General features: G+C 34.3%; 1 protein-coding gene across 1 annotated transcript in view; it reads right to left on the bottom strand.

Moving 5' to 3' along the window:
- The window catches only part of LOC106462855 (zinc finger protein 423-like), a 20,872-nt gene extending 8,568 nt beyond the window's left edge, over positions 1 to 12,304 (bottom strand). The window contains exon 1 of the mRNA XM_022390471.1: positions 11,948 to 12,304. Coding sequence (XP_022246179.1) covers positions 11,948 to 12,292 — 345 coding nt within the window. The 5' untranslated portion in view covers positions 12,293 to 12,304. The remainder of the gene's footprint in view (positions 1 to 11,947) is intronic.
- Between the last annotated feature and the right edge of the window lie 931 nt (positions 12,305 to 13,235).

Raw genomic sequence — 13,235 nt, 5'->3', positions numbered from 1 at the left:
ATGTTTGTTATTTAGAAAACAACGAAAGAAATAACGTACAGCAATTAAAAGATCTTTACATTGTATGAGAAAGTAATTGTTTCACTGTTGATCCTTACAATTATTATCCATGTTTGTTATTTAGAAAACAACGAAAGAAATAACGTACAACAATTAAAAGATCATTACATTGTATGAGAAAGTAATTGTTTCACTGTTGATCCTTACAATTATTATCCATGTTTGTTATTTAGAAAACAACGAAAAAATAACGTGCAACAATTAAAAGATCATTACATTGTATGAGAAAGTAATTGTTTCACTGTTGATCCTTACAATTATTATCCATGTTTGTTATTTCACACACACACACATACAAAACAGCAAAAGAAAACACGTGGTTTAGTTTAAAACTGTGAACTTTTTTGCAATTTAAAACATTTTTCCTTTTGTTTCGAACTCTAGTGTGGTTGGTTTGTTTTGTTTTGAATTTCGCGCAAAGCTACACGAGGGCTATCTGCGCTAGCCGTCCCTAATTTAGCAGTGTAAGACTAGGGGGAAGGCAGCTAGTCATCACCACTCTTTTACCACCGAATAGTGGGATTGACCGTCACATTATAACGTCCCCAAGGCTGAAAGGGCGAGCATGTTTGGTGTGACGGGGATTCAAATTCGCGACCCTCAGATTGCGAGTCGAGCGCCCTAACCACCTGGCCATGCCGGGCGTGTGGTTGGTCTTGTGGTAGAGCCTTGGATTTCAGAGTTGGCGACTGAGGTTTGAATCCATGCAATACCACGGCTATAATATGTGTGTGCTTTATAAGTGACAGTCAGTCTCTTAGTGTATTGTTACTGACTAGCTGCTGCTTTCCATCTAGTCAGTACTGGAAAAATTAGGGATAGCTGTAGCCTTTCTATTTTATGGCAAGCTACTGAGGGCCTAAGGTTATGGCCTTATTTACAAGATATGATAAAGAAAAGTATGTTTAACTTTTTCAAGTAGATGATTTAACTGTTTAAAATTTTCATACTTTCTCCCTTTTTACCAGCGAAAATTAGAATATTTGACTTTTTTTTTCTTCTGGTTAGTATTAAAGAGGTATCCCACTATTCTCAGATGTGCCGTATTTATTTGTTTGTAAAAGGTAAAGTAGCATATACAAGGTTTTGCTTAAAATACCAAGATTGTACACTTTGAAAAAACTTCACAAGAGTGCAGTATTTCCTCAACATTATATCTTTTTCGCGTAGCATTGGAAAAAAAAAATTCTAAAATGGTTTAATTGTTTTTTTATTATATTTTTATTTGTCGTTTCAACAACTGGAATTTCAACTCGTAAGGTATACGGACTAAACGGCCAGGTCAAAGACCCCCTAGAATTGGAAGTACAGTTACTGACCAAAGGAAGAGCAGCCAGCCAGAAACTCTTGCTTCGCAAACATTTGTCCGGATCTTTGAACCGGATAAGACTGACTGTCACTTTTATGACGCACTCACAACAAAGAATACAGAGCATGTACAACGACATCAAGTCTTGAATCCCAAAATTTTGCATCCTCAGTCTAACCGACCGGCTCTTAGCATTTAAGAGAACCTGTATGTTTAGTGTTGATGCTGTTGACTGAAAACTTGAGATTGTGATTCACCTACAGCTACGTAAAATAATTTTTATTTTTGAACAATTAAAAATTATGAAAAACTTTTTGAAATGCATGTTTTGATACATTCATCAGCTACAAGAAAAATGTCTCTTATAGAGCGAAGCCACACTGGGCTATCTGCTGACTTCACTGCAGAGAATTGAACCCCGGATTTTAGCGTTGTAAATACGTAAACTTATCACTGTCTCACACTAAAAATAAATACGCTAACACATGACAAATGGGTGTTTAAAAGTCTGCAGTAATTAGAACAAGCAGAAGAACAAAGTAAAATACTTTTTAACACTAAGAAGTGGGACATGTTTACTAAAAAGAGCTACACATTAGCATTCATTCAACATTCACTTAAGATTTGTCGTAAACATCAGTGGCCTAAGCTGTATATTTTAAGCAACCTCTTTGTGTTTCGAATTATATAAGCTCTTAGGATTTTTCTAGAAATAGTCATGATCAAATGGGTATAAAACAAATTCGAACTGAAACATAAAATGCTTTATAATTCCTACCTACACATATGTAAATCAGGTCTTATTTTAACTCGGTTCATGAAGTTAGCCAAGATGTATAGAATAGGATAGCGCTAAATTCGTTCCGACAACTTAACACTTACTTTATTCCTTTCTTTTCCCAGTGAGTGTTGTATAGGCAGTAATATTTGTTTTGTAACAATCACTTCTTCAACAAATGTTTTTTTTTTTGAAATCGCAAAGGATTCTCCGAAAAAAATCGAACCTTGTTTTGTTGCCGTTTGAAAACATTTCTGTTTAAACTTTTCACCTATTTTGATCAACTTCTTAAGCTCGGTACAAATTTATAATGTGAACTGACATTTATATTACAAAGTATTTGTTTAAATTCCTATCGTAACAAGACATCTTATCTTATAGAGATGATATTAATAATCTTTGGAATAACACATGCAAACATTTTTTTCATTCGTTTTGAACTCAATTTCCTGCAAACGTTTTTTGATATATCAAAACATTAACGATCTGTTACTTCACAAAAACATTGTTGTTTAACTTTGGGGCTTACAGTCTTGATAATCGAGTCGAACTGAAGCCCTTTAACTTTTCTGAAGTCAAGTTGTCTGGTGTTTTGAATTATGCTTCTTAGAAAATATGTAAAAATCCAGAAGCAGTACAAATTATTCTCAAGTATGTGAGTCTGATACATCTTTTGAACATTATTAGCATGCCAATCTCACTTAAATATCAAGAGAATGGCCATTTTAATTTGAATTTTATGTCAAATTTAGTAGATATAATACACTATTTTTAAACATCATATTATGTGAAGTGTTTCTCTAAAGTATACTTTGTTCTAACTGAAAACACTGAAATTATTTTACACGTTTGTACTAAAAAATTAGTATATTTTGAATAAAATGTTTTGAAGGTTTTTGAAATTTTGACTAGTAAATATCACGTATTTAATTTCTGAACTGTAAGTTGGGGAAAATTTTATTGTGAAAAGAATTAGCAGCATGTCAGTATTCCATTGTACTTGTAGACAATAATCTTCCTTAACACTAGAAATACTTAGCCTAGACGTTAGAGATCAGTTGTTGCTTATTTGTTGCAAGCTGAGGTACTCGTCCTTTGTCCAGGTTATGAACTTTAAAAAAATGTGGGATTGGATGCTATGATATATAACACAAAAATCCTAGCTTTCACACAATATATTTATAACGTATTATTACCTCACCAAAAGTTTTTCATAATCTTTAAGAACTCAATATGTATATACTTAAAACATGGTATATACTGTGCGATGGTCAGGGTGACTTTATAGGAAGAGGTAGCAGAAAAAATGGTGGCGGTTACTAAGTCCAATCCAATCCAATACATGGTCAGAAACTTTTACTCGCTTTCAACCCCAGCTCTTAATGTCTTTCTACAGTATTTCACTGGATTACTTAATTGACGGTGATTGGCTGCAGAAACTGAAAGGTCACGGGTTAAAGTAAGAAGTTGGTATAACTCATATCAACCTTATGGTGGGTGTTGGAGTAAAACTTCAGCTGAGTTTATATATTATCGCAAAAGTAGCAGCCATATTTTTTGTCACTGCATTCCTCTGTAGAGTGCATTAGCACTCTCTGAGATTATGAAAATAATTAACGTTAATTTACCTCAAAAATAATAAATGCCCAATAAAAGTAATAATGAGGTGGAGGGGGTTGTGATCTCCCATCAACATGTCCCTTGTTCCAAACCATCATCCCACAAACTTTGGTTGAGATTGGCCCAGCGACCTAGGAGTAGTTAGATAACGAACAAACAGACAAACATACAAATGTTTGTACTTTATATATATTTAGATTGTTAATTACACTCTTCTTACGATATCTATATCTCGTTCATGAGCAATTACCTAACATTTTAACCCCAATTTAAACGAGTTTTCAAATCATTAGAACAGTCATAAGGGGTAAAGGGATGTTATTATAATAAGTTTATTAGTTTACGTTTATAATAGAAAAGTCACAGGTATAGTGATTAGTGTAACCAGACATCTTGGTTTCATGAAAACAAGGGTAATTTACTTCTTGCAATAAAAAAAATATTTTATTTTTAGTTATTGGTGCCTATTGCAATATAAGTACATACAACCTTTCTACGTGAAAACTAACTCACAGTCCTTATTTCGCAAACTATAATCCCCCAAAGCCAAATAAACAGCCATTGGGTGTGATGAGAGGGTCAGTGTACTGTTCAAAATCTAGTATGAATTTATTATCTTTTTTTCCTACATATCTGTACCTCGATCCAAGTTTAGCAGTATCAACTAGAACAAACTGCCCTCCAAGACGAAAGAGTGAGACTCTACTGGTATTAATAGTGTGGTTAAAACCTAGCATCCGTTTATCACGTTAAAATACATCTATACCTCGATCTAAATTCGGCGGTTTTAATTAGAATAGAGTACTAGAAGAAAGCATGCCAATAGTCAAGTTTATTTTCTAGGTCGTAAAACAAAAAGCCAATTCCTCTCTTCTTGGCAATTAGCGACAGCGGACAATATTTTTCACGTAAAAATTAAACAGTAACTGCGTATTAAGTAGCATATATGCCTTTATTTTAGAATATGTCAGCAATCTGTGAAAATATCTCAACAAAAATGGGAAGTCGAACAGAAAGAAAATTAATCTTTCTTCTGACACAACTATTTTTGAAATCAACTAATAAATAAGAGATAAAATGTCAAAAATGAATTGAATTTTAATTTTGTGTAAAATAATAGAAATTAACTGTACTATTAACAAGCTATATTAAAAAGCCTAGAGTTATCCCAGAATGCTTATATGTTTTAAATAGTATGGTACTAACGCTATAATATAACATCTTGGAAAGCTTAATATCTTGCTTCAAAGAAACCTAAGATATGAACGCATTATCATGTTTAAACTTTACGTTAACACTATTTTTCCGGAATAAAGACTTTTGCACACGAGGCATTATAGCTTTAATATCACAGTATCCAAAACTATTGTGCATATTGGAGTAACTCTAATCAAATAAGCATGGTATTATTATTTTCCACAGTCATGTTTATTACTCTGTTTTTATCTCTTCGTGTGTTACTTAGTATACTGACAGGGGATCACTTCAATGTAGTTTTATAGAAGTGGTTTACATACTTATAAATATATTCCCAAAACTGGATAGAAATGCTAAGAAATATCTTTCATAGCTTTACCAACATTAACTGTGCAGTAGTCAGTACTTCATAGCTACATACAGGCTGTGATATATATATAGCAATAGTTTGTTTTATCTCTGTAGAACAGAAGGTTTACAATGCCAAACATATTATTCGCTACTGTGGCTGTATTTGAAACTAAGCGTAATGTACTATTTAATTTTACACCCATATGGAAAAGGTACGCAATATGTAAGGCTGATCCTTTGTGCTTGTTGGTGTTTGGATCTTGGGTAAATTTTCAATCTAGCTACAGCCATCGTCGTTTCTCTCTAATTTACATGAAAATAAAATATATCGCCAGATGAAAACTGTGAAAAATACATTCTTTAAACTTGAAAATGTTGAGTCTCTATTTACTTAATGTTGTAACCTAATTCCTAACGTATATTAGTGTGGTTCTCTTATATCTTACTACATTAAAAGAAAAACAAGTAAAACTACAGACAGGTACAGATAACGCTGATTTATAGACAAAATGAGTTTGAGTACCTACCCACGCCAACCAAAGCGGGAAACAGGAAACAAAGAAATGTCTTTTTTTAATATATATATATATATTTTTCGGTTTCAAACGTATTATGTCCTACACCTATAATTAGAAGACTTCACCTGCCACGCCAAATTTAATATTACATGCGACAGATCTGCGCCTCTCCCAATATACCTAAAACTCGTTTGACAACTGTTATTTTACGGTAGTAAGACTCTACTATCAAGTTAAGAGAGCCGCCAACGACAAGTCTTACCAGAAAAAAAAATAGCTACAAACGTTGGAGGGATGGAAGGTACAGACATTTTCCAAACAACAAAGCGTTCATGCAAACAAATGCGTATAAGCACATCAAGAAATTCAATCCAATTGACAATATAACTAGTAGAATTATCTGCAGACATCCCATCCTTCATCTTTTATCGTGGGAAGGATGAGTAAACCTATGATCAACCTTCAGGCTGAGTAGTTCTGGTAAAGTAGTTGAAGACAGTCATGTGACAAAAGACCATAACATTAGAATAGTACAAGTATTTGTTAACTCAAAAAAGAGTTTGTAATGGTTTATAGTTTGAGCCGTGAAATCTAATTATAGTTGCTAACCTGAGGGAATATCAGAAGTGTTATTTATCATGAAAAAATAAGACATAAAGACGTATCATAGACAGAGAAACGGGCGGACAGACAGACACATAAGGTGCGCGTGTGTTTCCTTTTCTTTTACAGTTACTATATCTAATCTGTAGATAAATACATGTCAAATCTTTCACCGGGTTCTAAGAACAACAGCAAAAGTGTAGCGTTGTGAGGCTGTATAGCAAGATATTAAAGCAACTATAGCGTTGTGAAGCTGTATACCACGATATTATAAAGCAATATTGTAGCGTTGTAAGGTTGTATAACACGATATTACAGCAGCAATAGTGTAGCTTTGCGAGAACGTACATATAACACAAGAGCAAGAAAGCAACAACAAAACAACAGACTCGAAACCGACCATCTAATTTTAAAAAGTACCTGACTCGACCCAAACAGGTGCCGTCGGGTAGCAAGTTTCTGATACAAACAACATTTGGTTATTTGTTGTGAAGAGAAGAAATTCACCACGAACTTTAATTAAATGTCCATAGATACAGCTTTTGAGTGGATTGTTTATTTTTATTGCTTGTTTAATTTTATTACAATATTTCGACAACTCGTGTGGCTACCATCAGGTAACTGTCGCCTATGGCGTGAAATAGTGCGCGAGCATTTCGTTCCAATTTAGAAAACATATAGGTAACACCTGTGTTTTGATTTAAATTAGGTTTTAGTTGACGAATAATTAATCCTTCTTGGATTTTTCTTCAATTAATATTGTTCTCATTTCATAATATTTTAAAGCTGTTAATGTTAATTGGATGTTGATTTGTTGTGCTGTGTTCGTAAACGTGTGATGGGGAATTGTTATATTCTTTGATCCTAATGCTTTTGTTGCGTCCTGTTTCGCCTATGTAAGTGCTATCGCATTGATAGATGTCAATTATTTCGTTGTTGAATTTGTCAGAATAAACCTTTCTTAGATGATCTTTGATAATGTGCCAATTTTTTGTTGAACTGAGTGGGCTGAGTCCTACTTTATATAGTTGTCGTCATTAACAGATTCTAGAAGATTTTCGTGTTAAGTCTGTTAGAGTTTCTTTCTATTGATATGCTGGTATAATTTAAAACCTGGTTTTCATTCCCTTCTCTGTGAATGAATTTGATATTAGAATGAGTGTTCTTTACGTTTTGTACAAATTACCGTTTATGGTTATTGTCTTAAAATATACAAAATACATCGTCGACGTATCTAAAGCAGTATGTGTGGGAAAGTGTAATGGCCCGACTTTCTATTCTGTTGATAAACAATTCACATAATCTATGTGACAGAGGGCTGCCCAATTGTTCAAAGTGGAGCAAGTCTTTCAAAGTTTCCAAGCTCAGGTTGTAATTCAATTTGTCAGAATTTTTTGATATCATTCCTAGAGCTAGGTTTGTTTCTTCATCTTTTGGTACCATTGTATCCATGGAGACTACGTCAAAACTGTACATTTTGTGATGATTGTTGAGGTTTTTGAGAATGCTTCGGAATTCTTGAACATCTTTAACCTTGTATTTATTGTTGTCATACAATGGTTCGATCATAAGATCTAGGAATCATGCAAGCTCATGATTATAACTGCCAGAAGTTGAAAGGATGGGGCGGATGTCAATTGTGTTTTTGTGAATTTGGGGAGCACGAAAAAAACAAGGGGTACTTACAATGATGACTCTTAAGCTGATGTATATGTCTTCACTGACGTCATTGTTCTTTTTTGAACTTTAAAAGTAGGCTATTCAATTATCTTCCATAACATTTGTTAAGGTTTTTCGATAGTTCTTTGAATTTGGTTGAATCGTTTAGGTGTTTTTTAATAACTTGTAATATTCCGTTTCCATAATTACACTTTTACCTCTTTGTCAGCCTTTACTATGATAATTTATGAATTATTTTGCAATACTTTAAGGGCTGATATTTGGCGTTTCTTGACGTTTTGTTTAATTCTGTGGTTTCTAAGTAGATAACCTTCAATTCTACATGATATTTTAAGGATGAAATAGTTTAGGTTTTGATTGTCATTTGGTATTAGAAACCACATTCTGTTATTCTTGCCTTGAAATGTCTTTCTAGTTTCATTGTCCGTGTTCTTATCTTGTTGATCTTTATTTGTTTCTTTAATTTCGGGCCAGGTGGTTTGGGCGCTCGACTCGCAATTTGCGGGTCGCGGGTTCAAATCCCCTGTCCCACCAAACATACTCGCTCATTCAGCTGTCGGGGCGTTATAATGTAACGGTCAATTTCACTATTCGTTAGTAAAAGAGTAGCCCAAGAGTTATCGGTGGGTGGTGATGACTAGCTGCCTTCCCTCTAGTCTTGTATTGGCAAATTAGGGACGGCTAACGCAGATATCCCTTGTGTAGCTTTGCGCGAAATCCATAACAAACAAACAATTCCAAAAATATGTGTCCATAGTCATATGCAAATCCTATGTGCCCCATTCTGTGAGCATATGTATTTTAACCTATCATAACGTATTAACGTATTTTACTATCCACCCTGGAAAAAACAAGATCCTCTTTTCGTTTTCTTATAACTGTGTGATAGTATCATCTGTTGGTTGTGAGTTTAAGTTTTTGACAGAAATACAAACTGCCACAGTTATTCAAGTATTGGAACGCAGATAAAAGTTGCAGATCATGTGCGGATGTCAAATAGGCCTATTTGCTAAACAGCCTGGGCAAAGTAGTGAAAATTCAGTTACACCACTTAACGCCTGCACAATATAGTCGTTGAGAACCGCCAGTTTACTGTCCATGAATTCATTATGGACTTCAGGATAGCAACTGGAGTGATTACCAAGGATCGAAACGTAAGAAACAAACTTAATGGATCCAGCAGCTTAAGACTGAGAAGACCAACTTGATCCAGAACAGCTTGTATGGGTTTTTGCCCAAGATCTCTTGAAGTGGCAGCAACTCCGATAGGTGAATATACCTCGTGGTTTCATATCTATCTGCGATTTTCACTAACAACACGCCTAGCGCAGTATGACCATTTTGGTGGTTGAGGAAACCTATACTGTTTTGGGGAGAAGTTATTATTTAAACATATTTTATCGTTCTTCGAGAAGGGGACATACATTTTGATGATATACTGATATAGTATGAAACTCAATATCATACTGCCAGGACTGTGATGAACCTTCTTAGACAATAAGCTACAGATCTCACGAACTGCCCAGACAGAAGTCCTGAACTAGATCATATAGAACACGTTTGAGACCTTCTTGGACATTGTGTCGTCAACTCCCTAACCCACACTATTACACCGAAAAGTTTAGTATTACATTAACATTATTCACCAATTGTTCGGAATTTCTTCTTGCAATTTCCGACTTAATTATCATGTAAATATTAACACTGTAACATTGTGCAAATATATCACTTGCAAATTCAAAACAGCAGTCAGTCAGGCTTCTACACAATTAAGTAATGCCTCATATGGTTTATAAGTACAACAAAACCTCGCGCATTAATCTCCATTGCTTAAGATAACTTTACTCAAACATGAATATCAAATCTAAAGCAGATAGTGAAAAGCAAAGAAGCTAGATGCAAGACATTACACAATTATTCTAATAGTCGAGAAGTTTTTAAAGGACCAACCTTCGCAAGAACAAGTGATATTGTAGGTTTAGTTTCAAACATGTAAAATCTTACTTAGTGTATATTTTTGCATGCTTTGTTTGTATTTTAATTACTTCAATTACCTTTACACTGTAGCTGCAAAAAGCGTTATACAGAGAAAACCATAATACGTCATATAATATGGCTTATAAAGGATTAACTCTGTGTTTCTGAAGGAACCGCTAGGGTTATGAATTAAACCAGGGCTGACATTTAAGGTTATTTTATTGGAGGTCTCCAGCGGACCAAGAATAAGCCAGCCAAGGCCACTTTACCTGAAGAACATAAATTATAAAACGTAGATGGCGCTATCTGCCGATACAAAGCTGTAGAATAACATAATAGTTACTTAAAGCCACGTGACAATCGTGAACAACTTTGCAACAGTGTGGGTGAAGAGTACTCGTAAAGTTAGCTCAGAGAGCCTGTAGAACTTAATTTTAAATAAACATTTTGTAAATTACGTAAGAAAAATTTCACTAGAAATAACCTTGTAAATTTACAATGGATTTGGAAAAAAAAGGTACATTTCCTTACTTAGCTGCATGGTCTGTGAAATGAATATGAATTGCAGTTTAACTAATAGAAGTAATTTAACGGTTGGCATGCGTAACTTCTGAATATTTGGGCAGGGAAAACTTTGACGTTGTGATACTCACTCGTGAGTTTTGCTAACATGTTTAACAGCGATTTTTCGGAGAGCAAACGAACGAAACACAGTCTGTATGTGTGTGTGTGTTTATACTTGCCTACAAACAAAAGAAATTTTGTAAATTGCTGAGAAACTATATCGTATATTGCGAAATTTAACATTCGACTTGCTATAAATTTCAGGAGCTATAGCAAAATTGTAAAAAGAAGAAAACGTAGTTTATTTGAAATTGACAAAAAAACTTGTTTGATGACAAATTTTTACTTAAACTTTCGTAGCCTTATACAGAAAGGAACAACCCATTACTTAAACTTTCGTAGCCTTATACAGAAAGGAACAACCCATTACCTAAACTTTCGTAGCCTTATACAGAAAGGAACAACCCATTACCTAAACTTTCGTAGCCCTATACAGAAAGGAACAACCCATTACCTAAACTTTCGTAGCCTTATACAGAAAGGAACAACCCATTACCTAAACTTTCGTAGCCTTATACAGAAAGGAACAACCCATTACCTAAACTTTCGTAGCCCTATACAGAAAGGAACAACCCATTACCTAAACTTTCGTAGCCTTATACAGAAAGGAACAACCCATTACCAAAAGAATTAATGACAATGATTCTTCATCTAAGATGTTTTGGTTAAAGGCATCCTTAAGAGAAAGTTTATGAACATAGCACATACTACGACATTATTTTTAAAAAGTCATCGGTAGCGTTCAAGGGCTAAATTGTTTGTTAGAAACGTGATCAAGTTGTTATAATAAGCGATAAGGAAACCTATCGTGTTTTAAAAACGTTCGATCTTTGTCTTATTAAAACTTGTTGGACGCCTTCTCATACCCTATCCGAGGTGTATCTATCAAATAGAATATTTCCGTTGCTGAACATACTACGACAAACTTTGTTAAAAAGGGTTTGAATATCATACTCGTTGATTTGTACTAGTTGAGCTCAGATATATTGAAAGAAAATTTAGGATACGAGCAAAATATAAGTGATAAAAAGCAGTGAATGGATTATGAAAACGCTCTTGTGTTTGAACTTTTCGTTCCCCTTATTTTTATCCCTTGTCTATTTAAATATCTACAACGACAGTTACGTGTCGTTTTTGAAATGGATAGTAATGAAGTTGAAGGTGCAAAACCTTGCATTGTAAGCCTTAAGTCTCGGCTTCTAAGATTAAGTATAACTGTTTTTTTTTTACCTGGAGATCCTTAGCGTTGCTGAAAAACGCCGAACACTGGAGGCATCGGAATGTCTGGGACTGTAACTGTGCGTTAGAGGAAGTGTGGGCAGATTCTTTCTTGTGGTTCTGCATATGTGAAGTCAGCGCTGCCGCGGTGTTGTAACCGCGGTTACAGACAGTGCACTGGAAAGGCTTGGCATGATCATGTGTCTTCAGATGAATCTTAAGGTGGTCACTTCTGGAGAAGGCAGATTCGCAATGTGGACAGCGATACTTTTTGTCCCCTGTGTGGAGTTTGATATGTCGGTCGCGACTACGCTTATGCTTGAATAGCCGCTGGCAGTAGTCACATTTAAAGGGCATTTGGTCACTGTGAATCTGAAAAAAAAAATGCAACAAAAACAATTATTCCCTTTCGTCCGGTAATATCATTATCGTCAAGCGTTTTTCTTAAACAAATCAAAAATCTAAGTATTTTGTTTCCGTCATATAAAGTTATAACAAATGAGGTAAGTTTCAGAACATGCATTTAGTAGCTTGTATATGTTAATGTTTGCCATAAAACTAAAATTTTAATACAATATTAAAATACTTTTTTACAGCCAGTACATTTTCATGTGGGTTGGTAGAGAACATATAAATTTAATTAGTAACTAAGTTAAAATTCGATACAGATTTTACGATAACATAATGTAATTGTTATTAAGTAGATAGAATGAAATATAAGTGAACTGTTATAGAAAAATAAAGATCTAAAGTCAACCATGGAAAAGTTCGCAATAAAAGTAAGATCGTGCTTTCGTTATTTCAAGTTATCTCAGGACGTCAGAATGAAGTTTATAAATCGTTTTATTCTTACAAATTATTTGAATTTCGTCGATTTTACTTTGTTCTCTTCAGTAAGTTTAGACCGGACTGGTATTACAAATTCACAAGTTTACATTCAAGGTTTATAATGACGAAATTACATATTCCCTTCATATCAACGTATTTGCATGAAGATCAAATAATTTTCCAGTGTTGTTTGATCTGTAGGTCTGGTATACTGTGATGTTTTCCTTGACATATACTTCCGAATATTTTTCGGTTGAATTTCAAATTAGGCCTTACAACTAAGTTTTTACGTGTGTAACTACCCTCCAGTGTGTCTGTCACAAATACGTGGTCACATTCTCTTGAATATTTCACGATACTACTGTGTTCACACAGTACCAGCGAGATAACTTTACGTGGGTAACTACCCTCCATTGTGTCTGTCACAAATACGTGGTCACATTCTCTTGAATATTTCACGATACTATTGTGT

The sequence above is a fragment of the Limulus polyphemus genome, unplaced genomic scaffold (assembly GCF_000517525.1).
Source record: "Limulus polyphemus unplaced genomic scaffold, Limulus_polyphemus-2.1.2 Scaffold49, whole genome shotgun sequence".
In the NCBI taxonomy this organism is placed as follows: domain Eukaryota; kingdom Metazoa; phylum Arthropoda; class Merostomata; order Xiphosura; family Limulidae; genus Limulus; species Limulus polyphemus.
This window is presented reverse-complemented; position numbering and strand designations above follow the sequence as displayed.